The following is a 26,833-nucleotide window of genomic DNA, read 5'->3' on the forward strand; positions in this document are numbered from 1 at the left end:
CTAGGGTAGTAGGCATGTGTGTGGCTTATCGTCAAGATGTTTCAGCCACTCACCTTGACACCGGCACATCCTCGGATAACTCGATGCAGCAAAACCAAATCCGTCTCCCGCTGACAAAAACTGCCATACAAGTACAGTCATCAAGCCTCAAGGTAATCAATCTTACTGCAGCCAGTAATTCATCCGACAACCAAAATAAACCAGCCAGCAAATCATCACACACTGTGGCGTCTTGCTCTGTCCTTCCCTCAGGCACAGCCCCCCCTTGTCTTGTCTTCCAATCCTTTTTCCTTTTTAGCTGCGTCAATCCCTTAAAGCAGCATTTGCTGTTTTCTGCCCAGCCAATGTCTTGCCAAGCCCCCACCGCTGCATGGGCTGCATGTGTAGCGCCTTGGTGATGGGTAACCATGACGCCTTTGACTTCTTGGGGGCTTCGGAGAGATTACAAGAACAGCTCAGCACATGTAGACACTAATTACTCATTGATGTTGATGCTAGGCAGACACGGAAGACAGGGGGGATCCATTGCTCTGCGTCAATTCCGCCCGCATAAAGAGGCTCAAGCTCAACCTCACGATAGCAAAAAACAAAGAACAAAAGAGTAAGAAGAAAGGAAAGGAAAAAGCCTTGTGAGGGGGAGGGGGGGCTGTAAGAAACGGATTGACGGAGCAACAACATATGCACTCACACTCGCACATCCATCTCTCTCGTGTGGAGCAAAAAAAAGAGCATCAGCCCGTTTCGGACTTTGTCACAGCATTTTGTGCTTGGCGACATCACTCCATTCCCCGTTGATTTGCTAAATGGCCCGCCACCCGGGCGCGGAAATCATGATTTGCGCGGTGCTACGTAATTCTGCTACCCCAACCTACGAGTACTTTGGGCGGCCTCAGCTAGTGGTTTTTTGCCCATTTCTCTTTTTTTTTTTGGGACATTTTTTTCTTACATTACTCCTGGCCCGACTATGTGGGCTGGTTGGCGGGGTGGAGATTATTTTACTGTATGTAACGGTGGTGGCTGGATCGTCATGAGGCAAATCGGGCAATGCGATGCGATGCGATGACAATCCATAGCAATAGCATGATGATGAACCAACAGCGCAGATTTGGATGGCTTCAGCTTTGACACATGCCAAGCAGGCTGCCAAGGTTCACAGACCAGCCACATCACAGTGCACATGAAACGCAAACAAAGTAAGAATCATGAACCTCAAAGGTGGATATTCTTGGTATTCTCTATCATTACAACTGTGGTGCGGTTGTTCTTGTTCCCCCGCTTCCGCTATAGCATAGAATGCTTCATGTTCCCTATAGATTCCCAATCCAATGACGCCGAGCTGGTAGCCAAAAGCCAACATGTATACCTCCCCCCATAGTTGCCATCCCGTGCCGTTTCGTGTTCGTTGGTCCTCCTGGGAACCGCTGAGGGTAAAAAAGAAAAAGAAAAAATAAACTGTAAAAAAAAAAAAAAAAAAAAAAAAAAAAAAAGAATCGTCCAAATCGAGATCGCCGGCGTATTCCTGTGCGCCCCTCATCGCATGCCCATGGTGTAGTAAGTCGACAAAGAAATATTTGAAAACACTAAGCGGGTATCTTTCTCTAAGAAAGGGTAGTAATGCCGAGTACTACTGGTGCAATAGTAGTAGAATTAAGTGTAAAAAAACGCGAGTAAGATGATTGATGCGGAGCGGATTTTAGAGACGGTGTGCGGAGAATGCGAGAGAGAAAGCCAAAGTAAAGTGACGGACAGGGTGGTAATGATGCCCGTCACTCTTCAAGTAAGATGCACTCGTAAGCGGGTTGTCGCTTTACACCATGGATTGGCTGATGCTGGGCTTCCTCCCCCTCGTCGGTGACCAGCTGCTTCGGGAGGCCACGCGGCCAAAGGGAAAGAGGCGGCATCTTCGGCGATACGACCGCTTTGACGTGGTCCAGAAGTAGGCGCCCAGAAAGAAGACCGTCAGGACCACAAAGAGCAGGCCCAGGTAGAATGTATAGTGCTCGCCAATGGTCAGGAACAAGGCGGCATCCCAGCCGTGCCAGCTGCTGGCACCGCCGTGGACAAAGATGGGCGTCGTGACCTTGCCCCGGAGCATGTGAGGCGCCATATCGCCGTGCTCGTCGGACAGGATGTAGACGGGGCGGCTGAGGCGGCCCTCCATGAGGTGACGGACGTACGACATCCACTGGTTGGAGTAGAACATGCAGCCGGTGCTGAGCATGTTCTCGACGTAGGGAATGCGCATCGGCAGCGCCCAGTGCAGGTCATGGCTGGGCACGTTCTCCAGCAACTGCGTCAGGAAGGGATGGCCGGGCTCCGTCGCGATAAAGGCATTGTTGACGCCGGCCGGGTGAGCGCCGGGAGACACGTACGGCAGGCGGACAATGGGCGTCGAGTCGAGAGGCACACGACAGGTGACATCGAGGTCGACGTAGATGCCGCCCGAGTGGTGCAGCAGAGCATAGCGCAGGATGTTGGCGCGCTGGATGTTTTGTGCGTAGCCGGTGTAGTGAGGCAGGATGTCGGGGTAGAACTCGGCGATGAAAGCCGTGGCATTGACGTCGGTCCACAGCTGGTGCTGCCAGTCTGGGTGCAGATCGGTGCAGCTGGTGATGGCGGCCTGGTACTTGGAGACGCTGGCGTTGCCCAGGGCGATCTGGTGGATGATTTTGGGCACGACGACGGGGCCGAGAGAAGACGATGATGACTCGAGATCGGTGGACGAGGCGTTCTCCGGGTGTCGATACAGAATGTCGGGGTGGTTATGCAGCAGCGGGTAGAATGTGCTGTACGTCAGGACGATTTCGCCCAGCTCGTGGATGTGCCGGCGGAACAGGACGGTGAACCAGAAGACGGCAATGGCCGTCAGGGCCACGATGTTTCGGGCTCGCATCGTTGGGGGGGAATGTGAAGATGCTGAGATGAAGATCGATCAAGAGCAGACGAGAAGAAAGAAGAGAGAAAGTAAAAAGTAAAGGCGGAGACAAAGAGGGAGCAATGGCGGAGGGAAAGGAAAAGATGCAGTACGTAAGGATGAGACACCAGACGATAGATAAGAGAGTGAGCGGATCGCAATGCAATGCGCAACGCAGATCCCCGACCGAGCTGAGTTTCCCTTAGTCCCCTTAATCCTCGGTTGCCAGCTCCTTATTTAGTCGACTCCTATAGTGGCCCTCTATCCTTTTTTTTTTCTTTTCAAATCAAAACTTGCTTGTCGTATACTCGTATGTAAGGATGCTAAAGATGGAGATGTGGTGATGAAATTTGGTGGCCCGCCAGGTTTGTTGTAGAGCTTCGGGCCGGGCAAGCGAGGCGCAAGTGAAAAGAAATAGCATTTCGGCGTCTTCAAAGTTGCTAACCATTTTACCTACTATAATTATGGGACTGGCCACCCCCCCTTTTTTTTGCCCAGTCTGCCGTGGAATCACAGAGTTCGAATGGAACGCCTTCAAAACGCAATTTAGCTGGTGGCTTGTCCAAGGAAGAAAAAACTGTCTGTCCATCCCTTGTCTCCCCTTGTTCGTCCTCCTTGCCGAGCGTTGCAGTGCAGCGGGTATCGCATACCTGAGCGGTACCTGGATGGGCCATCGGACTGCAAGTACCGTCTACCTTGCCGCGCCTGGAACTGCGGCAGTCCGTAGCTCTGCGACACCTCGGACCCGGCAAATAAAAATGGAAAAAGGCGGACTCGGGGCTAGGCAAGCTTCCTTGGCGTGGCTCACGATTTGATGACGCTGCCCGTCAGATGCAAATGCGCTGGAAAGGGCCTGGCGCGATGGCCCTGGGGCGGCTTCACGGCAGCGCCATCAGGCCCTACAGCCTGCTACAGCCAACCGCGGCTGCAGGGTGACGGGGATAGAGACGCCGGTGATTGGGCGTCGAATCCATGGGCGGATCACCGTCGATGTTGGCCCCTGTCCAAGTGCTGAGAGCGAGGCCCTGGGCTGGGGCTGGGGGTTGCTTGGCAGCGCTGGAACTAGGAAAACTGGCTCAATGATTCTGCTGGTCTGGCTAGTACCGTACGAGTATTCTCCATTTGCCTATTCGCCAAAGGAGTGCCGGAGGATTGGCTCAAGTGCTCCGATGCCCATCCCATCCATCGTCTGTCTGGGCACGACACTAGGCCGGGCTTCGGGGTGCCTCCTTGGCCCGACGGACGCGAATAGGATTGGGACCGAGTGCAGTTGCCATGGCACGAGGCACGGGGCTTGGAACTTAGCGAAGTCCGACTATCCTATCAATCACAGAGCAAAAATGTTTCCGTGTAATATCAGCTCTAGTTCTAGTTCTCGTTCTGGTTCCACTTCTAGTAGTCCTGATTCCAGATCTAGGTTGTGGAAGCCACGGACAAGTCGAACAAACGGAGAACGAGAACGAGGAAAAAGATGGAAAACGGACTTGTCCGTGTCCACGGCATGGTATGATCCCACTAGGTAAGTAGTACTCCGTAGTCTTGTATTAGGAGCCGCCTCCTCCCTTCCGCTTATATCAGCGGATCATCGGCGGCAAGCAAAACAAAACAGTTGCTACAGTCCAGTCCAGCACAGTCCGTACAAACAAAAATAGCCTGCTTATCTACGCGTACGTTGAAATTAAGGTACAGTAATACAGGACACGCGGGCTCTCAGATACGCGTTGAGGGATAATTTTCAACGGCGTTGAGCACGGATCCGAGGTATCCAGACCCGATTTATTCTAGAACCTTGAGAGTCCGCGGGAAGGGCCCAGCAGGCTGGTCAGTGGTGAGTGGAATAGAATTTAGAGTTACCTCGGCCGGGCAGCTCCGCTCAACGTGGCATCAGGCGATGTGCCTTCAACTTCATGGCCAGACCTGAATTACGGAGTCTTCGGCTCGAATCGAGAGGCAAGTCGCTGCAGTGTTGATAATCAATCAAAAAGTCACATGTAATACAGTATCCTCGCGGGCACGTGAGCTGCTATTTGCACGGCGCTGAGCTAAGCTGGCCAAGAGTGCCGGGTTACGTCATTCTGGATCGCTGCGTCGGCCGCAATTGGCGCTACGGCATCTTAGACTCCGTGCAGGTGCTCCGTGCTATTTCCCTTCCAATTCTCATTCCCTAATCCCTTCCGTGGCACGTGACCCCCTTCTGCCAGTGTCTTTGCTGGCCATCACAAGCAAATGCTGCAAAAAGCTTCCTTCAAGACGCTGGTTATCGTCGATTTACGCATTGATGTTTACAGCTGCAGAGTCGCCCGTGACAGCAGCTGAATCTCGACCGCCCTGAAGAGCAGGAAAAGGAAGTTCACTGGCCCTAGATGCTCGCCTCCATGACGTCGTGCCTCAGCTGGCTGCAGGCGCCGCGGTTCAGAAGAAGCACAACCATCTTGTCCGCGCTGATTCTCACCATCGTCACCATTGTGCTGCTGGTCAATCCTGCGTCAGATCTGAAAGCCATTGGGCATTCGAAGCCAGTGTCTGAGGCGTCGGAGACCGGATACCCTCGGTGCAGCGACCGCACAGATACCAACATCACCTACCCGGTGGAATCATGGCGGGAGGCAGCTGAAACCAAGTTTGGCGGGCTGATGGATGATAAGTTCACGTATGTGCAGGGTTGATAATATATGGTTGTGAATATAGAATCATACTAATGATGAATCCTATAGAATTGCCATGTCAACTTTCCATCGCCCGAGGGAACTCCATCGAACCCTCAACACTCTTCTATCCACCAAGATCCCGTCGCTGCACGAAATCGTCGTCATTTGGAACAACTTTGATGAAAAGGAGCCCGATAGCTTCGTTTCCGAGTACGGTGTCGTCGTGCGGTACCGCAAGCCAACCCGCGATAGTCTAAACGAGAAGCTTTGGCCCGATCCCAAATACAAGACCAAAGCCATTCTCCTTTCAGATGACGACGTCTACTACCGGCCCGGCGATCTCGAATTCGTTTTCCAGATGTGGCGAAACTTTGGCAGGGACAGAATGACCGGCGCTCTCGCGCGCTGCGCTTCGGCTCTTCCCTCTGGCCAATGGGACTACAACTTTTGCTCCCAAAAGGAACACCAAGACGTCTATGCGCTCATCTTGACCAATTTAGCATTCACACACATTGCATTTCTCGACTATTACTTTTCCGATGACCCTGCCGCCACCAAGATTCGCAATTATGTCGACGAAGCCTTCAACTGCGAGGACATTGGTCTCAACTTTGTTGCTTCAATGTTGACTGGCTCAGGTCCTCTTTTAGTCCGTGCAAGCGGTCAATATGTCAACTTGGACCCTTCAGGTGGCATCAGCAGACATCCAGGCCACATGGAAGCGCGCAGCAAGTGTCTCAACGTCTTTGCCGACGCCTTTGGGTGCATGCCGCTAGTCGACGAGGTAGGACGGATAGAACACGGGGTAAAACACAATGTATGGTATAAATCCGTGTGGAATCGGATTTTCGGATAGGCATCTGCTCAGGAAGCAGCGTATAAGATTTTCACGTAATATTAATGATAATGAAACCGATACACATGTATATGTACATGACAAACGACAAGCCCCCGAGGAGGGCCTCAAATCATTATACTAGACGAGGAACAAACGCAGAAAGCATTATGAAGGAAACAATAACACCTCACCAAAGGTGTGGTATGATTTCAACTAAAAGAAACACGCCGCCATATCATATCAAATTCGTCGCAATCCAATCACTTAGTCCATATCACTGTGGGCGTTTATCGTTAGCAATGTCCGATATATATCTCCGTGAACGGGGGGACAATCTCTTACAGTAAAGCCAGTGTCAAGTCTCCGTGGATCTTCGCCTTCAACTCAATCTGGATATCTAGATTTAAGTCGAGCCGCAGCTTGAGTGGGTTCTTCCCGTCATCCTTCTTCTGCGGCTGCATTTGTTGCTGTTGCATCTGCTGCTGCTGCATCTGTTGCTGTTGATACATCTGCTGCTGCTGCTGCGGCTGATACATCTGTTGCTGCTGCTGGTCGCGCTGCTGGTGCGGCACCATCCCCTGGTCTCTCTCGTCGTAGTCGTCTTCTACCTGGCGCTGGAAGGGGGCCCTTCTCCTCCGGCGAGACTGGGTCTTTGTCTCGGTCTGGGCCTTTTCGCGGCTGCCGCTTGTTCGGCGGCGGCGTTGTTGTTGTTGTTCTTGCTGAGGGGGGGTCTTGGGCTCGTTGTCCTCTTGGCCGTCGGAGTTGTCTTCGCTGAGCTCGCCTACTTTGCCGTTTTGCTGGCCGTTTTGCTGTTGCTCCTGCTCCTGCTCCGATGCGTTGTCGGAGTCGTTGCCGGCATCCTCATCCTCGTTGTCTTCCTGTTGCTGTTGTTGCTGTTGAGGCTCTGGCTCCTGACGCTCGGACTGTTGACGCTGCGGCTCTTGACGCTCGGGCTCCTGCTGTTCCGGCTCTTGCTGTTGTGGCTCCTGTTGTTCCGGCTCTTCTCTAGTCGGGGAGCTAGTGTCCAGGTTCTGGGGTTTCTGAAGAAATGTTAGTTTGATATGGCTTATTTACAGCCATGCACGGACTGCATGTGTTGTGTGGTTAAACAAACCTCATCTGAAGACATGGTTGGTGAGTTTTAGAAGTCTCGTGTTGTGCTTAACGAGTATAGAAGCCAGGAGAGTACAGAGCAAAAAGCAAATAAATTGAGACTTTTGTTCAATTGGGGATATGGGAAACGTGAGATATTGTCGTCTTGGAGTTATTCAACTCTTTCTGTATGTCGAAATGAGGCGTAGGTCCGCGACGGCTGGCTTTTGTGGCTCAAGAGCAACATTTGGATCAAGGTCCCACTCCCAAATTGTCTTGATATCGAGTGACGCAACAGCGATGTGTCTCATTATCCTTTGTCGAAGCTAAAAACAACATATTAAAACCTGGACAAGATGGTCTAAGGAGTCGCATAACTTTTCTCACTCCCCCCCTGTCATTTTGGTGGCGCCCATGACGTGCCAGCTTTATGATCACACACATTCCAAAACCTGGGAAAAGACGGCTGTCATCTGTGGAAAAGTCCCCAAGACTCACGCCATGGGCGTCAAATTCATGCTTGGTGAAGTCATCGGATGGGCTTATCCCGGAAACTGTGATTAGGATGGAGCTTCTAGCCCCCCCCACAGTTACGCCGCGGGATCTCGATCGCCTCATGCAAGGCCCCTCTCATGGGGGATATGGGGTCATATGGAAACAAGCATATACCAAGTATACCAAACATGGGAGACGAAACTCACACGGTCTGTCCATAATAAAACGTCATTCTACGGGAGTCTCCCCCCGTGAGCCCCCCGGGGGATATTGTTTGTTTCATGCTAAAGCTACAGTACAAGGCCGACTACAACAATGGTCATTGGGCTTCTTGCCATCACGGCGATTCCCACCGTCACGGGTGTGGGCCAAGCCATCAGCGCTCAGAAAAAGGCCAACGCAGCCAACAAGGAAAAGGAAAAGTTTCGCCTGACGGCAGTTGTCGAGGAAGGAGACGAAGAGGAAGACTACGAGACGGATTTCTGTGTGCTGAAAGATGGAAAGGTAGGGCCAAACACAGACAGGTTTCCTTCCCTTTAGCGGCTGACTGACGGCATGGCTGACGGATACCAGTTGAATGTCAATATCCCGCTGGACACCGAGTTCCCTGGGTACGCCTTTTGCGGCTACTACTTCACGTACCCCAGCGAGGAGAAGCACCTGGGGTTAGTAACCACCATCTCTGACGATCCGCCGATGCTCAACTGGATGTACATCAACAAGGACACGCACGCGGTGGAGTATGGCGGACGCAAAGATACCCTTGGTCACGTCATCGGGCCCTGGGGATGGAGCGAGGACGAGTCCTTCTTGACCGTGCAAGGAAAAGACGAGTGCTTTGTGGCGAAGCTGGAGCGAGACGACAACGGGAGATCACGGTGGGTGGTGTACTGGGATCCGGATAGCGAGATACTAGCCACGAGTGAGGTGGAGGAGTGCAAGCCGCTGAGGCTGAGGAGGAGGATGTTGCTGGGCATGGACAGCAAGTATGTGAGAGACTAGGAAAAGTAGGACCAAATGAATGACTAAAAAAAAAGTGTGAAAAAAAAAAGTAAAAAGCCGGAGCGTGTTCCTTGATGGCATAATGTGTGGACAGGGGTTTTGGTTGCTTCATCTCGATGAGGTGGCTGCTGAGTGAACAAGCGTCGGGGCCGTCGTCTCGGGAAAAACGGCCGAGAGTCCCATAATATTTAGCAGGATGCTAATCCATGTCTGTACATATGGGAAGGGTCATGCAGGAGGGACTCAACCACGAGCGATTGCCTCATGATGACTTCATAGGGGTAATGTAGAGGTGAGGCGTGTGTAAATGAAAACAAATTAAGAAAGGAATGGATATGATGGATGAGAATCAGGGTTGAAGAGGGAAAACTGGGCGAGGCTGACGATCGGGGGTGTGGAGATTCGATGGGTATATCATTATGATGCTCCGGGGGATTGGATGGTGGGATGCTTGGATAGAGTAAGAAGGGCAAATAGCAAAAAGAAAAAAGCTGCTCATACTTGCCGATAACTTATCTTTTCTATTTACTTTCAAGTGCTTCTTTTTCTCTTTCAACTCAAAACGAATCTCAACCATCTCATTGTATCTCATCTCACTCTCACCCGATTCTCATTGAGGATATAGCCATCAACACCACCAACAACCACAGCAAACATGTCAAGTCAATCGATGGAAAAGGAGCGCACCGACTCGGCAGAGGAGTACGGCTCCGACTCTGCCCCCGAATCAGTGCCTCCCCGCCGCGAGCGAAGGCAAATGCAAAGGACACAGCGTCGCCCACAGCAGCAGCAGAGAAACGGACCTCTGGACCAGCTGCCCGTTGGCGGCGAGCTGGGACAGGTCGGGCAGACGGCAGGCGGAGTGCTGGGAGGCGTGACGAACACGCTGGGAGGCGTGACGAACAATGCCGTCGACAACCAGAAGCAGGACGACGGCGGGAAGAGCGACACGCTGAGGTTGCGGCTGGACCTGAACTTGGATATTGAGATCCAGCTCAAGGCCAAGATTCACGGTGATTTGGAGCTGGCGTTGCTGTAAGTCAAAACTATCTCCCCCTTTTCTTTTCTGTCTCTTCTCCCTTTCCCATTCCCTAGCCCAGCCAACTGTCCCATCATCTACATCCGTCCCCCTGGGTATCACATTTTCTTACAAATGCGGCACCCGCATCTCTTCAGGACTGGCTAGTTATGAGGCTTAAAAAATTATGACCACCAGAGAAAAATAAAAATACTGGACGAATCGGCTAATGACGTTGCGCTCTTGTTCACATCACCAGGAACTGAGAAGACAACGAATCACCTTTCAACAATTACCGGGCTGGGCGCTTTGTTGCCTATAGCGAGAGCCCTGATCGCTCCCGACGTCTTACGACCTTGAATTTTGGTGGATGATATTTTTTACATCCTTACGTTACTTTTTTTGTTTTAATCTGTTACAGAAGCCTCTTGTGTTTTTTCCTTTGTATTTTTTTTTTTTGGGAGGGTCGGGGATGAGATCCGCAGGGGTCATGAGAATGGATGAGGCTTATTTGGATTTAGTGTGTGGGAGTGAACCAATTATAACACGGGAGGATGAATGTTGCCCTGTTTTTACGGTGGACTATTACGATTGTCTCACGTATGTATTGTCGCATAAAGAATGGAGATGCGAGCAGAGCCTCTGCTCCAGATCTTCTTGGTTTAATACTATACAGTACATGATTCTACAAATGCTCAAGGTTTCTACCTATTTTGATGATGAAGAGGTTACGATAAGTCCAGCCACATGCAACGCGTCAGCCACAGTGTCGCGAGCTACAGTTTCACAACATGAGTTCATCGAAACGTGACACTGATCAAGCCACACTTTGGCGCCACATTCCATTGTCTCGGAGAATGGCTGTCATGTGGCTGTGGACTTTGTCGATATTCGGGAGTTGTTGCCGGAAACTAAACAGCTGAGGCGGAATAAAAGGTCCATAAGCTTGACTGAGGCTGCAGAAACAAGTATCATTCCAAAGTTCCTGCAGCTGGGAATTAATTAAGCAACGTGGAGCAATTCTGCACATAAAGTTGGAAATTCATGGCACATGCATGGACACCATACGCAATTCGTGGAGAAACCCCTGTAAGTGTATAACGTAGGCCCGTCTTATTACGGGGAGGGATCGGCATGCGGGATGATGTACGGCCATGTCATCATCCACAAGGCAAGTGTGTGTGTGTTTCGCACATGATGACGGCATTTGCTCTTTATTTCTGACAGTGGTGAGTGTGGAATAGATTCAGCTGCTGAAGCCTGGTGCTTGTATCTAGAAGCGGCATTACATCAATGTTGAGCTTGGCTCTTTGTTAACGTGCTTGTCAACGCGAAATCTTCACTGTCATACCTAAATCCTCTTTGCACGACTTACTGCTTTTGCTATTTCTATCCTGATGCCACATATGCAGTCACCCCCCAAGAGCCCGCAGTTGTCGTCGTGCGACAGAGATCGACAGGAACGACGACCGTCGTCTAGCCACAGACTCGTCATGCTACCTCGACCAGAAGACAAAAAAGAAGAGTCGCACAATAGCAGTAGCAGTAGCAGTAACAACGCCAAACCTAAAAACCCGGACATCAAAATCCCGAGGATCCAGCCCATTGAGCAGGACGAGCCGCTGGCGTCCCGCGCCCAGGGCCTGGTGGGCAAGTTTGTCGACGAATTCGGCAACATTCTCGACTGGGATGGCACCGTGCTGGGGTCCGCGGAAGGCGATCTGCCCTCCATGGTGGGACGGCCAGTGTCTGAGTCCGGCGAGATCCTAGACAACACCGGGGAGGTGGTGGGTTATGTGTCAGAGAACCACACGAGGCCGAAGCTGAGCGACCTGGAGGGCGGGTTGAAGATTGACGGGGCCGGCAACATTTACAACAAGAATGGCGACATTGTTGGCAAGATGAATCAGCCTTCTACGGGGGAGGGAGAGACTTCTGGACAACAAGATGCGGGCCAGGGCAAGTCGTCGTCACAGGATGCGGGAGGAAAGGCGAATGCTGCAACACCAAGTCCATCAGAGGTGTATCTGGATGTCAAATCAACACACGACGGCATCCAGCTCATTATCAAGATACCCACCATTTTCAAAAACGAAAAATGAAAACTTCACTTAGATAGCTGGTTTTGGTATACCAAGGGTCGTGGGTAGGGACAATCTAGGCGTTGGTTGGCGTTGTCTGCTGTCAATCTGGCGATAGCATCATCTCACAATGCTACGTTACTATGCAAGATACTATTAGAGGCTATTAATGAGTAATTTCACATGGTTCTCAGATCCTCACAAACTTCAAAGCTTGTGATTTACAGCCCATTCGTCATAACCATCCCTCAGCCACCAATCTTCAACTATTCATCTCACAGTACAACAACTAATCAAGGGGTGCATGATTTCACCGCCACACTTCTTCTATCCAGACTCCCCATAGAAACCTGTTTGAACGTGAGGAACCCAACGCCACATGATAAATGAATACGACACCCATACAGCTAGGCTGTGGCGAGTGTGGCTTGCCCACGATGACAAGGTCGCCTCTCGGTCTCTCTCTGGAGAGGACATCCCTGCCTCGGGCCCACGCTACTATGAGCTCCAAGGAGCTTCTCGTCCTGTGCGGGAGCTCGAGAGACAGCTGGTGGCTTTGTCTGATATCATGGTGATATGATATCCCCTTACTAAACGTGTTCAAACATGCTCCTTTGTTCAGCCACGGTGCTTTTCATCGGGGATTATCCATGTTGGAAAGACGTAATTGGGGTTCCCGTGTGCGTCATGCCGCGTTGAATATATTGCGTTGGATGGGGCATTCATCGAATCGAGATCATAGATTGTTGCTGTGACGCTGTCAAAGAATGGGAGATGTTGCCATGGCAGTCAAGAATGTGTTTGTGAGCTTGCTGGAAATGTATGATGAAAGGCCGCAACTTTATTTTCCCGTCAGCTTTCATGTGAATATATGTATATATATATGTCCATGTGATAAGAAAGAGTAAATATCCAATTGAGCTAATTGCAAACTACAAACTATATCCTCTTTTCACATGTGAACTCTATTCAATCGCAAAACACCAATTTAACCATTTTGTGAATCTGAGTGTTGAATCCAAAATGCCGTTCCCAAAGCCAGTCGCTGTTCAGGGAGGTTGGCAGGTCAAGGAGAGCCCTCGTCAGGAGCAGGATAACCCAGGTTGGTTACAATAACACCTTTATTGGCTTACTGTCATTTTGCAACTATATGTCTAACAAGCTTCACAAATAGTTGACATGCGATCTGTCCCTCGGTCTGCCGCTGGCGTCGTGACCGACTCGGGAGATATCCTGGACCGGTCTGGAAAGTCCATCGGAAAACTTACCGAGTCAGGAGACCCTGGCCAGCTCGTGGGGAACGCAGTCACAGCTTCGGGAGATATCCTAGATTCATCAGGAAATGTTCTCGCCAAAGCTACCCTCAACGAGGAGGAGGGTGGCGAGTACACAACCGAACCTACTGAGAAGGATCAGAAGGATCAGAAGGACCAGAAGGACGACAAAGGCTGGGACCTGATGGGAAAGGGCAAGTCGGCCTATCAGACAGCCAGCAACCTCCAAAAGCCCGTCTCTCAAGGAATGGACCTGGTTAGTAGGATGCAGAAGCCCAGCGAGGATGGCCAGAGCTCACCCACTGATTCCTCGATCCAGATGAGTCAAGGCGACAACAAGCAGCCACAAGAGGAGCTGGAGGGACAAGAGAAGACACTCGAAAAGGCTCCCGGGAAGGAAGGTGAAGAGCCCATCTCAATGGAAGATAAATCGGATGAGGCCAGAGAAGAGATGGGCAAGGGCTTAGGCAAGGATGCGGATGCCGAAGCAGACAAGCTTCAGGAGGAAGCTCCCAAGCCAATGGAAGACGAAGGACTTGGCAAAGAGACCGCTGGCGACTTGCAAGAGAAGCCTGATGAAACCTCCGCCACCTTCAAAGAGGGTGAAGCTCTTGAGGAAGGCAGAGAACTTGCCAAAGACGAGGCGGAGGAAGGAGAAGGACTTGCCAAAGACAAGGCGGAGGAAGGAGAAGAAAAAATTGACTTCTCAGAGCTCAAGGGAACCAAGGTCAACAAAGCCGGCAACCTCGTCAACAAGCAGGGCGACATCATCGGGCGTCTGGTTGAAGGCGACCCCAAGCAGCTCATCGGCAAGAGAGCAGACGAGAACGGAAACATCTGGAACGACGAGGGCAAGGTTATTGGCAAAGCCGAGCCATTGCCTCACCATGAGCGTGGCGATGAAAAGGACTTTGCTCCATTCGAAAACTTCCCTGATGCCGTTGTGGAGGCTGATGGTCGTGTGATGTTCAACGGCCAGCAGGTTGGCGTCGTCGTCGAGGGCGACGCGAAGCATCTCAAGGGCAGCAAGGTCGACGAAGATGGTGACATCTTGGACCGGCGAGGAAACGTCGTTGGCAAAGCAGAGGCTTGGAATGAGCCCGAGGCCGAACCCGAAGCTGTTGTCGACAAGTCTTCGCTGGCGGGCAAGAGAGTCAACAAGGCCGGCAACGTCGTTGACGGATCGGGAGCCATCTGGGGCAGAGTCATTGAGGGTAACATTAAAGCCCTGGTCGGGCGTATGTGCGACAAAGAGGGTAACGTCCTGAGTGAGTCTGGAGATGTCATTGGCAAGGCCGAACTTGTCGGCGAAGGCGAACGAGAGGGCATGAAAGAGGGCCCCTTTGCCGAGCTGTCTGGCTGCACTGTCGCCAAGGACGGCACAGTTGTTACGCCGTCCGGTGATATCGTGGGAAGACTCACTGAGGGAGACCCCAAGAAGCTCTTTGGCCGCCAAGTTGACGAAGACGGAGACGTTGTCGATAGCAACGGAAACGTCTTGGGCAAAGCCGAGCGCTGGGAGCCGGAAGAGGTGGAGAGGAAGAAGGCTCCCTATGCCGGCCGCAAGGTGAACCGCGAGGGCAACGTCCTCGACGAAGAAGGAAACCTCATTGCGAAGCTGGTCAGCGGCGACGTTTCTGCTTGTTCCGGCAAGGAGGTTGACGAGGACGGTGATGTTGTCAACTACAAGGGCGACACCGTCGGACATGTCGCTCTCCTCGAAGACATTCCCAAGGAGACCGAGGAGGACATCAAGAAGCGTGAAGAGGCTGAGAATGACCGCAAGCTGGCTTCGAAGCTGGCTGGATGCATCGAGCAGTCTCTTGACAAGATCCGCCCCATCTGCAAGATGATTACGGATAAGATCAACACTGCTGAGAGAACCCCCAAGGAGGAGCTCGATGAGGAGCAGTTGGTCAGAGAGGTGAAGCCCCTGATTGAAGAGGGAGGCAAGATCTTGACCGAGACCAACGGCACCATCCGCGGGCTTGATCCCGATGGCCGCATCCAGCGAAACGCAAAGCACAAGGCGGGCACTAAGGAGGCATCGCCCGAGGAGTATCATCTCGCAGATGTGCTCAAGGAGGTGAGTACATGCCATTCTACGTGGTTTAATTTGTTAAGAGGATTGCTGGCTAACATGCAAATTACAGCTCACTGGCACCATCACCCAGACCATCGATAACGCAAAGAGCAAGATCGAGGGCATGCCACACGCAAAGAAGGAGCTCAACCCGCTCTGGGGTCTCTTGTCGGAGCCCTTGTTCCAGATTATTGCCGCTGTCGGATTGCTGCTGACCGGCGTTCTGGGTCTTGTCGGCAAACTGGTAAGCATCTACTTTTTTTTATTCTGCCATTGGCGATATTGTAAACGATCCATAACGCTAATATGATGTATAGCTGAGCGGCCTCGGCCTCGGCGGAATCCTCGACAATCTCCTCGGAACGCTTGGATTGAACAGGGTGCTCGACGGCCTTGGACTTGGAGGTGTCACCGACGCCTTGACTGGCAAGAGTGACAAGAAGAAGAAATAAATAATAATGGATTTCTTAATTGTATGAAAATACGACGTTATGAATGGGAATTATGAGGGTCAGAATGGGCTGGAAATGAACGAAAACGGAAGCTCGGAATTGTATGAGTTTGTATGGACGATGTATTAGTATTTGGTGTTTATTTTCGATTAGTATTAGTATCGCTGTAATGCAGTTAATTCTTTTACCGAAGTTCAACAATGAGCATCTCCCAATGTAGCAGTTGCTAGAATGTCACCGTGCCATTCCCAGGTATGGCGGTGATTGAGATGCCTCGGCTTATTCGAGCTCCAGGGTAGTAAGCATTAGCTCATTTTGACGTCGCGATGTTGCGTGATTCGTATTCACATTTTGCTTGTCTCAATTCTGCAGAGTTACCATTGAGCAGCCGAGTAGAAGCTGTGACATCGATTTTATTCAATAAGATTAGTGTAAAAACTTGCTTCAATGGCAAAGATTGTCTTCTTGATGGCCGATTATGGCCATGATCCTACAGGTAGGCAGACTGAGATTTGTAACGTCGCGTCAGTGTTGGTAAGAGACTCATCGTTCGTCTAGAAACCTGTGGGCCGTACACGGCTTTCAAAGCTGCTGGGTTCGATGTCAGTTTCGCGACTGAGGCGGGCAAATCACCTCAATGCGATACCAAGATGCTGGAGGGCCTCACACAGCGCCTTTTGGTAAGCCCCCTGCGTATGAAAGCGCGTCAACAGTGATAGAATCTAACCGGAATCACAGGGTGCAACGTCCTCCATCGTGAAGAAGTATCGCGTCATGGCTGAATCAGAAGAATGGAAGAATCCCTTGTCATGGTCCGATGAACAATTCACTCTGGACGCGTTTGATCTCGTGTTTCTGCCCGGAGGACACGACAAGGCCGTGAGACAAGTCATTGACTCGGAGAAAGTTCACCAGCTGCTAGTCGACTTCTTCCCCAAGACAAAGAAGCCTGGGAAGAAGGCCGTTGGAGCGGTTTGTCACGGCGTCATGGTGCTTTCAGAATCCAAGAATCCAGATGGAAGCAGTGTCATTCGCGACTGCGTGACGACAGCGCTGCCGGCGCGATTCGAGCAGCTAGCTTTCTGGGGCACTCGCCTCTTCCTGGGAGACTATTACAAGACGTACGGAGCGGGGAGTGAAAACGTCGAAGACTCGGTGAGATTCTTTGCAAAAACTTCCATCTTGTGTCAAAACATGAGGCGAAAATGAAATGCTGACGCTAGAGCGACAATATGATTAGGTGCGAAAAGTGCTGGCGAGTCCTAAACAATTCAAGAATAGCATTGTGCCATCACCGTGAGTTTCGCCGAGAACCAAAAAAAGGGTCAATTGTTGTGTTATAATACGAGTAACAATTCCGGCTAATATGGTTTCTTTCTTACAGCTTCGTGGTTGAGGATGACAACTACAACTACGTCACGGCGAGATTCCCCGGCGACGTAGAACTTTTGTCGCAGAAGCTAGTCCAATTAGTGCAAGGCCTTTGATCCAGGGCAAGGACGGAAATAATATTCCTTCTTTTGCCGGTAGTGGTGGTGCCAAGTTTTGAGATCGGGGGAGGGCGGCGGAGAAAAAAATTGGGATGTCATGCAAAGTGAGATTTTGAAGTATCCACACCACGACCAAGAGATTTGTAAGGGCATGGAGTGGTTTCGATTTTCGATTTGTTTATTTGTCTAGACCCTTGAGAGTTGAGTCTTTCGGGGACCAATTGGCCGACTTTCGTTTAACTCGGTATTCAGTATTCATTCATTAACAATCATGGGTAATCATGAATCAAAGCACATCCGATTGCATACCACGTTAGTTTCAAAGCTTTGTGTATATAGAATTGAAAGAAAGCGAGTTTAACACAAAGGGAACAACTACATAATCTTACATCGTATTCGATCTGCATCAAGACAGACGTGGTTCTCGTTTCCCATAGGCGGTGTTGCATTCGGATAACCTTAACGAAATACCGCCTCGAACGTTGCTACACGAGATGCTACAAAGCAAAGATCAGCTTCCCGATGCTACCGTGCCATGCAACTTGCTTCTATACGTGGGGTCTCCAACAATTGGGGTGCATTGTTTGCTTACCGCTGGCAAGGCGGAGCCCAGTTCAATTTGCGGGCAATAATCCGGGAACCGCAGAGTCTAGAGCTGCGAATTGTGAGGCGCAACTTATGCCGTCGGCCGAAAGCATCCCATCAAAAATAACATCAGGTTCTCCCCTTGCGATCACGGCGAAAAGTATCCGCGTTGCGTGGGGAAGCGTCAGGGGATAATGCGGTTGTTCCCCTGCATCGTCCATTGCTAGCTTGAGCTTCCCCCGCACGCCAGCAGGAAAAGGGCCGAGATGTCAGTTTTTCCTTTGAGAAGGGCTTAATTGTTGGTTGGCCTAGCCTTGTCGGCACAAACGATGAGATGAGATCCCCCCGGACTGCGAGCGACAGGGGAGTGCCAGGTCGAGGCGAACATGCCGAATGGGTCGACCATGACATGCTTGTTTTGCTGGCCCTTCTCCGCAAACAGTGGCCCGCAAGCATGGATTGGAGGAGTTTTTGCAGACGTTGGGACCTTGTGATGGTCTGCAAATGTTGCCAGACCTGGAATGTCCGTCCGGCCGTGTGCCGATTCTGCCAGCAGGGGCTTTCTGGGGTAAAAGGACGAATGATGAGATGATCATGCAAACTATAAAAGGCTATGAGAAGCCCCTTCCAGTGGTTACAGAGGAGGAACCGGCTCTTCCAGCAATCCAATTGAGGCATTGGGGAACCAAGAAACAGCAGGATTGGGACTAATCTCACCTGTTGAACCTCTGGAAAGATGCGATTCACGCAATTCTTCCTCGGCTTGGCTGCCGTTGCAGCTGGTAGTACTATACCAGCTGAAGGCGTCGAGGCCAGACACTCCTCGGGCTACTGGTACGAGAAAATCCAGCACAACGGCATCAGCCCTTTCATCACCAATGGCAAAAACTGGAAAGTCTTCCGTAATGTCAAGACGGACTTTGGCGCCAAGGGAGACGGTGTCACCGACGACTGGGCTGCCATCCAAGCTGCCTTTGACTATGCCAATGGCACAGCCAGTCGCAGCTCGGGTGCTTGGGGCACGACTGGTGCTCCGGCTGTTGTTTACATCCCAGCTGGCACGTATCGTCTGAGCAAGCCCCTTCAGTCGTACGTTGACACCGTTGTTATGGGTGATCCCACCAACAGACCGGTGCTTCAAGCCTCTCCCGACTTTACCGATCCCTTCCTCTACCTGGGCTATGACCCCGGCTATGACTCGACCATCAACTTCTACATTGGACTGAAGAACGTTGTCTTGGACTCTACCAAGGTGCCCCTTGCTCACAACATTACTCTTCTCAACTGGGCCGTGAGCCAAGCTGTGCAGCTTACCAATGTCTTGTTCAACATGCCCAATGGAGGTGTAGCACACACCGGATTGTCGATGCCTCAGGGCGGCTCGCCTCTGATGATCAACGACGTTGTATTCTCCGGTGGATCTGTCGGCATTCGCATGAACGAGCAGCAGTACCACTTTAAGGGAATCACCTTTAAGAGTGAGTCATCCACCTCTTCTTCGTTTCAACTACATAAACTTTACTAACGGATCGGCTTGTGTAGACCAGGACATTGGCTTGAAGCTTGACAAGCTCTTCGAGGGAACTGGCCAGAACCTGCACTTTGAGTCATGCAAGGTTGGCGTTGAGACGACAAACAACAACACCGGATTCTTTGCTCTCATCGACTCGACGGCCAAGAACGTCGGCATTCTGTGGAACGCCGCAGCTTCCCCAACCGCCCAAGGATCAATGGTGCTGGAGAACGTCCAAGTGGACAAGACTGTCGGCTCTGTAAGTCCACATTTTCATACCATTCAGGTTCAACCAAAAAGAGACTAATGCCTTCTATTAGACCGTCACTGCTGGAGGAGTCAACGTTCTCAAGGGCTCTGTCAAGGCAGGCCAGTCTTGGATCTGGGGCAATGTCTACGGACCCTCGAACGGCCAGCGTGCCCAAGGCAAATTCTTCCCTGCATCTCGCCCTCTGGCACTTTTGGATATCACTGGATCCTACCACACCGTTACTCCTCCCACATTTCAGGAGTATTCCGTAGACCAGGTGATTAATGTCAAGTCTGTTCACGGGCTCCCAGTCGCCGGTGATGGTGTTACAGACGAGTAAGTTCTGATCAAAACCTGTTCAATTGGTTCACTTAGGCTGACGCATTCATTAGTACCAAGAACCTTCAGAAGATCATTAACCAGGCCGCCGGCAAGAAGGTTATTTACTTCCCTCATGGAACGTACCTTGTCAGTGACACCATTGTGGTCCCTCCTGGAAGCCGGTAAGTAGAAGTCCCCTCCGATGGGATTGAGTCAACATTGGCCATAGAAGAAAAGAAAAGAGACTAATAAAACTCTAGATTCCACGGAGAGGTTTGGTCTGAGATTAGCGCAACGGGCAACAAGTTCAAGAACGCCAACAAGCCGGTTCCCATGGTCCAGGTCGGAAAGCCTGGCCAGCTCGGCGTTGCCCAATTCGTCGACATGCTGTTCACCGTTGCAGACATTCTTCCCGGCTGCGAGCTCGTCGAGGTGAACATGGCCGGCTTAAAGGCAGGAGATGTTGGCTTCTTCAACACTCACTTCCGTATTGGAGGTGCTCGAGGATCCAAGGTTCAGACCAACTGCGATGATCCCGCAACCTGCAAGGCGGCGCGAGTCTGTGCTCATCTTACGACCTGGTCGTCTTCATATTGGGAGAACAGCTGGTGCTGGAGCGCTGATCACGATCTTGACGATGACAACGGTGCTAACCCCTCGACTGCTGGTGGTTTCCTTGTTGAATCTATCAGGGGAACCTGGATGCTGGGTATTGGTAGTGAGCACAACTCGCTGTACCAGATCAACGTCTACAAGGCACAGAACGTCTTCTTGGGCTTCCAACAGAGCGAGACGCCGTACTGGCAAGGAAACAACTCTGGTCTTCTGACGCCTCTGCCATGGACCGGCTCTCTGCTGGACAGCGACCCAGACTTTAGCTGGTGTGCTCCTGACGATGCCCAGTGCCGCATGGCTATTTTCCAGTACATCCACGACTCAAGCAACGTCAACGTTTACGGAGGTGGATACTGGGTCTTCTTCAACGGCATTAACCGTGACGGCTGCTCTGCCGAATGCCAGCAGAACGCCGTCATCTATGCCGACAACCACAAGCTGTATAGCTATGGCGTCAGCACCCACAACGTGCGAACCATGGTGCTCGAATCTGAGAGGGGCAAGGACGTGGCCGAGGTTGTTGATACAGCGAATGCGGGTGGCTGGCAGAGCCATGGTGGTGTCATGGCTGCTTATCTGGGACAGAGCGGCTTTTAAATAATGCCGTCGTTTTTAGATAATACAGTGAAATAGTAATTGAATGAAGAAATGAATGTTTATGATTTACATGCTATCTTTGCCTACCTACATCTATTCTAGTTGCGAACATGCCCTTGTTTCTCAGTAAGCCACTGAAGGCCTTCCAACAGATCGCGATACCAAGTCTTACTCATGGCAAGGTCTGGAAAGATCCAAAAGACATGAGGATATCCTGCGTACGTATTCAATTTCGTCGGAACACTAAACACGTCTTAGTTAGCAATGCCTTTCTCCGTAAACTCCACAAGGGTGTCATTATGTCTTACCCGAGCCGATCAAGCTTCTGCTGATAGATCAAGCCTTGGTCTCGCAGGGCGTCATCGCCACAGACCATGACGAGCGTAGGAGGTAAATCCTTGATGTTACTTTTTTCATCAAATAGAAGCGGGTTCAAGAGCAAGCTATCACGATACTCCTCTGGCTCCCCCATCAGAGCACGATATTGCTCGATTTGGGGGTACGAGAGAAAATCAGCATCGCGGCATTGGATATGTGAAGTTTTGTCGCCGACTTTGGGGTCAAAGGGAAAGTTTTCAGTGAGGACGAGCCAAGGCGCGGCGAGAAATTGGCCTTTGATGTATGATTCTCCCAGCTGTGAGATGATGTTAACTATGTGTGGTACATGTAGTTTGCAACAAGACGAAAGGATTGCCACTACTTACCTCTCTTTCTCTATGAACAACGCTTGCCGCAAGAAACCCCCCGGCGCTGGTGCCTGCCACGTACAAATCAAAATCTTGTGGCAGTCCCAGATCTGCCGCATTGTTTATCACCCAAGTACGAGCATCCCATGCATCATTGAACTGCGTGGGAGCCTTCCACTCGGGAATCACACGATAGCCGACACTGATGACTGTAAACCCAGTGTCCCGGGCTAAAGAGATGCAAAAGGGATCTTCAGTTGAGATTGAGCCCGTCAGGAATCCGCCGCCATGGTAGTAAATCAAGGCGGAGGCGTGTCCCTTTTGGATGGCAGAGCGAAAGACTCGAATTGGGATTTCGAGGCTGTCTGAGGTTGGTATTGTTCGTGTTTCCCATGTGACTTGATGGTCGCCGAGAGCCTTCATCGCTGCATCTCTGGCTGCATATCGCTGGGGATTGTGGGCACGACGAAATTCGGTTGATATAACGTCCCCCTTTGGCAGAGGGTTCTTGGCTAGGTATGAAGCCCATTCTTCTGAAGGACCGGCAAGATGGCTAAAGTCTGTCATGATGAGTGTTGGGAAATGGAGATGCTCTCTTGATTGGTACTATAAAGGCTGTATGTATATTGATAATGCTCTGATGATCATTCACATCGCTTTTCGGGAACTTGCTCCTATATATAAAGGAAGAATATACGCATTTACTTATACGTACTCGTAGACGATATCATGCTTGTATCCTCATAGTGGGATTGCCGAGATCAGTAATAAGCGCTTACAGCAGCCCTGCCGTAACAAGATCCCGCTAGTTGTAGTTAGTTGAGGATAGGCTTGGGCCGATGTCTCAACAAGCAGTTTACCAACGACGTCTTGAACCGATTCTGCATAAGATGGACAACTCTTGGCCTGTAACTAAGCCTAATTCTCCCGCGCGGACACCGAAAACTCCAGTGCGGATCGCGACTTTAGCGCGAGACTATGCCGGCTCATAACCATAAACTCCGATACCAAGCGAGCCCTGTGAGCGTTCGGTTCTTCAGAGGCATTGCGACGATGATTAAGCCGCTGAGCAATAGACATGCCTGTATTGAGCATGGTAAAGAGCCTCCTTTGGTTGCATTGTGCTACACATCCTTTGGAATCTTTTTTACATACACTCTCATCATCATTATTCAGCACGCCGACAACCACACATAAGCAATCCTTTTTTTTAATTCCGTAACCTGGCAACACTGGCCCAGTCGCTTTCAATGGCCGACAACCCCGCAGACAAGCAAGTTGTGCTCGTTACCGGCGGCAATCAGGGCATCGGTTATGAAATTGTGAAAAAGCTTGTGGCGGAGCAACCCACCTATCATGTCCTTCTTGGGTGTCGAGCTCTCTCAAAAGGAGTAGAAGCTATATCAAATATTGAGAAGCTTGCTGGCTCAGTTTCTCCAGTTGAAGTTGACATTACTTCGAATGACTCAATTGCAGCTTGTGTTGCGCAAATCGATCGCGAGTATGGCAGACTTGACGTGCTAATCAACAACGCTGGCATTGGAAGACATGCAGTGGAGGGTTTACCCAGCCTCAGGGCCAAGATGGCCGCGTTGTTTGATGTGAATGTGTTTGGCACCCTAGAGATGACAGACGCAGCTATTCCCCTGTTACAAAAGGCTGCGGATCAAGGCTTAGTCCCACGGATTGTGTTTATTACCTCAGAGATGGGATCCTTTGGGAATACGCTCAACCCTTCATGGAAATATTACCAGCACAATACCTCTATACCGTACAAATCCAGCAAAGCGGCTGCAAACATGATTGGTGCATGCTATTCGACATTATTCGAGAAGGAAGGGTGGAAGATCAATTGCTGCTGTCCTGGGCTTCGCAAAACGGCGTTCAACAATCACCTTTCTGTTGCCATGGACGTGGAAGAGGGAGCTGTGAGGGCTGTAGCATTGGCTACCCTCGACAAAGACGGCCCTACAGGGACTTTTACAAACATTGATGGAACTGAGCCGTGGTGATGGAATTAAGTGTCATTGAGAGTCATCTATTCATACTAGCTAGCCTTAGAATCTGCATCGTACAGTATATCATTTCATTCTGATCCGTGCCGCCAATTCGTTATATCAATTCGTTCCGATCCGTAAATTAGCAATCTTATTCCAATCACACAATAACAATTCGCTCCATTCCATATTAAAAGAATATTGCTTCGAAAGTCTCAGTTCAAAGCGTGTAAGATATACAAGACAAAATTGAAGAAGGAAAACAAATCAGCCTAGTTCCAACCAGGCTAAATTGTATTTGGCGGAAGCCTCAGCCAGTCAAACGTGTCTAATAGCCCGAAATTAAAGTCGTTCATATCTTCTGGTAAACTCGTATCCCATGTCATGTCAAACTCCTGCTGAGTTACGGGCCTTGGAATCGTCGGATTCAGAGCTTGCTCCATCACTCGCTCGACGACCGTCTTGATGCTGTTACACAAATGAGCACCGGGGGCTCCAGGTCCGATCCATTCGAGGAAGCCGATGAGTAAACTGAGCTGCTTTATGATCATGGGTTTTGTGATTTTAGGGACGGTTGGTGGTTCAGTGGCAGAAGGCTGTTTCAAGAGCTCCATGCACAAGATACCTGCTGCAGGCGCGGCGTGTAGCATGACCAGCCACTCGTAGTCGCCTTGCAGACCTTCGAGACGATTTTGCTGCGTCCAGAAGGAGAGGGTAAGGGATATCATCTCGAGGCTGATTTCAAGCATTTGAGGGCTGTATAAGCTGTTTCCTCTATATGAGAGTCGTTCAATGAAGAATAGGTTGCTTAGATGCTCAAGTCGCGTCAACAGTCTGATGTAAAGGGTGGGAGCGTCGACAGAGGGATTGCTAAAGTCATCGTTGTTAAATTGCAGTCCGGTTGGAAATCGAGCGAAAACATCCATTTCTCGTTTCCGTAAAGAACTTTTGGTGTGTCAGTGGACAAGTTTTCTCTCAGGCTTGGTGTAATGACATCAACTTACTCAAAGTCATGCTGGGTGCGAACGTGAGGTGCCTGGAGCACAATCTCGAGGATTTCACTCCTTATCCCAGCGATGATATAGGCCGCTCGCAGAAACGTAACTGGATGATTCTTTCCCTCCATGTTCCATCCATCCTGGTCCAGCCGGTGAGGCCGAACTTTGAGGTTTAGCAAAGACTCGTCACTCACATCGAGAGGCAACGGCGTCGAGCAAAGCTTGCTACTGACTAATGGAGGCCGGCCTGTCAAAGTAGAAACCACCATATCGATGTTGAAGACGGAACAGAAGAGTCTTCGCTTGACCTGAACAGCTACTGACTCCTCGGGTACCGAGTTGTTCGGCTGAGCTGTGTGAAGGCCAAGAAAGGTGGCCAGGGCGACGGCCTCTGCATGCTGCCGCCAAAAGCCCGCACCTGGGTAGGACTTGTTAGGCAAAAGAAGACAGGGAATAGACTGAGAACTTCTAGGACGAATACGAAATACGAGGACACTTACCTGTATCACCGGTGATGAGTGATTCAGTGAGACCATGCATGTGTAAGAGATACACCATCATCGTGTTGTTGCAGCTCGTCAGGCGGCAAAGGTCAACGCTTCTCGAGGCACCATTCCTGTAAACTTGCATGAGGTTCTTACGATTGTGATGTCCAAGCCACTTGCGTTGCTCAACGGTGCCGTTCTCTATGAGAGAGGCAGATCCAAAACACCAAAACGTGAACAAGATACCCAGCCCTTCCCACCGGAAATTGGCACCGGAGAAGGCCTCAAACCACTGGTCTGGATCCGGAAAGTCTTCTTTAAGGGGCTTGGAGCTGTTCTGGAACAGCAGCAGTGCAAGTTGCGACATTGCTTCATTACTTCTTTCGCCGTCGAGGAAGTGGCCCAGTGATGTCCACAGAGATGCGTGAAGACGATCCAGAGCAAGACGGCACCAGGCATCGTTGGGATTCACATTCCGCCTGAGCAGAAACTGTGCTGCCTCTTTAGTTGGGATGGTCCGGAGCACCGTAAAGGCAAGTTCGAAGGCGGCTGCGTCCGGAGCCATCTTGGTCGACGTCACATTGTTTTCGTTTTTACCAGCTAGGCCATCATGGTTTGGATTAGGACCAGCTACATAGTCGAGGTGTTTCTGCGTCTCGCGAAAGAATTCCGGGAAGCTCGATGCGCCAAGATACCCGACATTTTCATCCGGCGGCGAGGAGAGATCTTCCAATGTTGACGGGCTTAATGTAGTTGGGTTTGGTCCCGTCGGCTCTCGAGGCTGCCGCTCATCGAGCATCTCTGCCGATTGGCTTCTACTACCACCTGAGGGCAAAGCCGGCGTTACGAGCTGCCCCTGGATAAGATATCGACAGCTCTGGGGGGTGCTCTTGCGGATACACCGCGAGCAAATGGGAAGCCGGTGGTCACACGCGACCTTGCGCCGACGGCAGGGCTCGCAGGCCTGTGGACGGCCATTGCGTCTCCGGGGGATTTCAGAGGGTACGGCGAAATTGGGAGATGCACTGTTCATTGTGAATAGTGATATATGGGTCCGGCCACAGCCGCTGTTGCAGCTGTATCACCTCTTGAATATGTGAAGACGGAGAGCCGAATGCCTAACGATGCGAGGAGTGTGCTGAAGATTTGCGGCTCTCGGCCTCGGCGTTCGGCTTGGATTCGGCGTTCGGCTCCATGGTTGGCATTTGTCTTTTAGCTTGACCAGGACGTGGCTGACATGTCTGGTGGACTTTTGGAAGAGACCTGAGAGTCGTGAGGTCAAGGACGTAATTCTACATGGCAAAATTGGCGATGATGGCCGTGGTTGATGATATATGTGCTCTGAATCGACGGCGGTATCTCTGGAGCTTCGATCCATATTAATGGGTGGATATGATAT

At 50.9% G+C, this 26,833-nt stretch overlaps 12 protein-coding genes across 12 annotated transcripts; 8 read left to right on the plus strand and 4 right to left on the minus strand.

Annotated features, from left to right (window-relative positions):
* Positions 1-1,807: 1,807 nt before the first annotated feature.
* T069G_10292 (glycosyltransferase sugar-binding region containing DXD motif domain-containing protein) lies at positions 1,808-2,893 on the minus strand (the record flags this gene model as incomplete). The annotated part of the gene is made up of 1 exon (XM_056177502.1): positions 1,808-2,893. One exon carries the CDS (start codon positions 2,891-2,893, stop codon positions 1,808-1,810), a length of 1,086 nt encoding a protein of 361 aa, XP_056023792.1.
* Positions 2,894-5,277: 2,384 nt separating this feature from the next.
* Positions 5,278-6,457, plus strand: T069G_10293 (glycosyl transferase family 64 domain-containing protein; the record flags this gene model as incomplete). Its single annotated transcript, XM_056177503.1, has 3 exons — positions 5,278-5,564; positions 5,629-6,346; positions 6,419-6,457. The coding sequence occupies 3 exons, from the start codon at positions 5,278-5,280 to the stop codon at positions 6,455-6,457; spliced, it is 1,044 nt and encodes a 347-aa protein (XP_056023793.1).
* A 281-nt stretch (positions 6,458-6,738) lies between these two features.
* Positions 6,739-7,529, minus strand: T069G_10294 (uncharacterized protein; the record flags this gene model as incomplete). The annotated part of the gene is made up of 2 exons (XM_056177504.1): positions 6,739-7,440; positions 7,515-7,529. 2 exons carry the CDS (start codon positions 7,527-7,529, stop codon positions 6,739-6,741), a joined length of 717 nt encoding a protein of 238 aa, XP_056023794.1.
* A 773-nt stretch (positions 7,530-8,302) lies between these two features.
* Positions 8,303-8,989, plus strand: T069G_10295 (uncharacterized protein; the record flags this gene model as incomplete). The annotated part of the gene is made up of 2 exons (XM_056177505.1): positions 8,303-8,491; positions 8,561-8,989. The coding sequence occupies 2 exons, from the start codon at positions 8,303-8,305 to the stop codon at positions 8,987-8,989; spliced, it is 618 nt and encodes a 205-aa protein (XP_056023795.1).
* Positions 8,990-9,644: 655 nt separating this feature from the next.
* Positions 9,645-10,028, plus strand: T069G_10296 (uncharacterized protein; the record flags this gene model as incomplete). Its single annotated transcript, XM_056177506.1, has 1 exon — positions 9,645-10,028. One exon carries the CDS (start codon positions 9,645-9,647, stop codon positions 10,026-10,028), a length of 384 nt encoding a protein of 127 aa, XP_056023796.1.
* Positions 10,029-11,500: 1,472 nt separating this feature from the next.
* Positions 11,501-12,109, plus strand: T069G_10297 (uncharacterized protein; the record flags this gene model as incomplete). The annotated part of the gene is made up of 1 exon (XM_056177507.1): positions 11,501-12,109. The coding sequence occupies one exon, from the start codon at positions 11,501-11,503 to the stop codon at positions 12,107-12,109; it is 609 nt and encodes a 202-aa protein (XP_056023797.1).
* Positions 12,110-13,111: 1,002 nt separating this feature from the next.
* T069G_10298 (uncharacterized protein) lies at positions 13,112-15,897 on the plus strand (the record flags this gene model as incomplete). Its single annotated transcript, XM_056177508.1, has 4 exons — positions 13,112-13,190; positions 13,263-15,448; positions 15,516-15,689; positions 15,763-15,897. The coding sequence occupies 4 exons, from the start codon at positions 13,112-13,114 to the stop codon at positions 15,895-15,897; spliced, it is 2,574 nt and encodes an 857-aa protein (XP_056023798.1).
* Positions 15,898-16,344: 447 nt separating this feature from the next.
* T069G_10299 (thiJ/PfpI family-like domain-containing protein) lies at positions 16,345-17,384 on the plus strand (the record flags this gene model as incomplete). The annotated part of the gene is made up of 5 exons (XM_056177509.1): positions 16,345-16,393; positions 16,456-16,577; positions 16,636-17,052; positions 17,138-17,193; positions 17,282-17,384. The coding sequence occupies 5 exons, from the start codon at positions 16,345-16,347 to the stop codon at positions 17,382-17,384; spliced, it is 747 nt and encodes a 248-aa protein (XP_056023799.1).
* Positions 17,385-18,708: 1,324 nt separating this feature from the next.
* On the plus strand, positions 18,709-21,268 carry T069G_10300 (pectate lyase superfamily protein domain-containing protein; the record flags this gene model as incomplete). Its single annotated transcript, XM_056177510.1, has 5 exons — positions 18,709-19,450; positions 19,515-19,744; positions 19,806-20,071; positions 20,128-20,238; positions 20,317-21,268. The coding sequence occupies 5 exons, from the start codon at positions 18,709-18,711 to the stop codon at positions 21,266-21,268; spliced, it is 2,301 nt and encodes a 766-aa protein (XP_056023800.1).
* A 98-nt stretch (positions 21,269-21,366) lies between these two features.
* T069G_10301 (alpha/beta hydrolase fold domain-containing protein) lies at positions 21,367-22,521 on the minus strand (the record flags this gene model as incomplete). Its single annotated transcript, XM_056177511.1, has 3 exons — positions 21,367-21,511; positions 21,577-21,902; positions 21,973-22,521. The coding sequence occupies 3 exons, from the start codon at positions 22,519-22,521 to the stop codon at positions 21,367-21,369; spliced, it is 1,020 nt and encodes a 339-aa protein (XP_056023801.1).
* Positions 22,522-23,204: 683 nt separating this feature from the next.
* Positions 23,205-23,966, plus strand: T069G_10302 (short chain dehydrogenase domain-containing protein; the record flags this gene model as incomplete). Its single annotated transcript, XM_056177512.1, has 1 exon — positions 23,205-23,966. The coding sequence occupies one exon, from the start codon at positions 23,205-23,207 to the stop codon at positions 23,964-23,966; it is 762 nt and encodes a 253-aa protein (XP_056023802.1).
* Positions 23,967-24,238: 272 nt separating this feature from the next.
* T069G_10303 (fungal specific transcription factor domain-containing protein) lies at positions 24,239-26,467 on the minus strand (the record flags this gene model as incomplete). The annotated part of the gene is made up of 3 exons (XM_056177513.1): positions 24,239-24,896; positions 24,956-25,367; positions 25,450-26,467. The coding sequence occupies 3 exons, from the start codon at positions 26,465-26,467 to the stop codon at positions 24,239-24,241; spliced, it is 2,088 nt and encodes a 695-aa protein (XP_056023803.1).
* Positions 26,468-26,833: the final 366 nt, after the last annotated feature.

This window comes from Trichoderma breve, assembly GCF_028502605.1.
Source record: "Trichoderma breve strain T069 chromosome 7 map unlocalized scaffold00007, whole genome shotgun sequence".
Taxonomy (NCBI): Eukaryota; Fungi; Ascomycota; class Sordariomycetes; order Hypocreales; family Hypocreaceae; genus Trichoderma; species Trichoderma breve.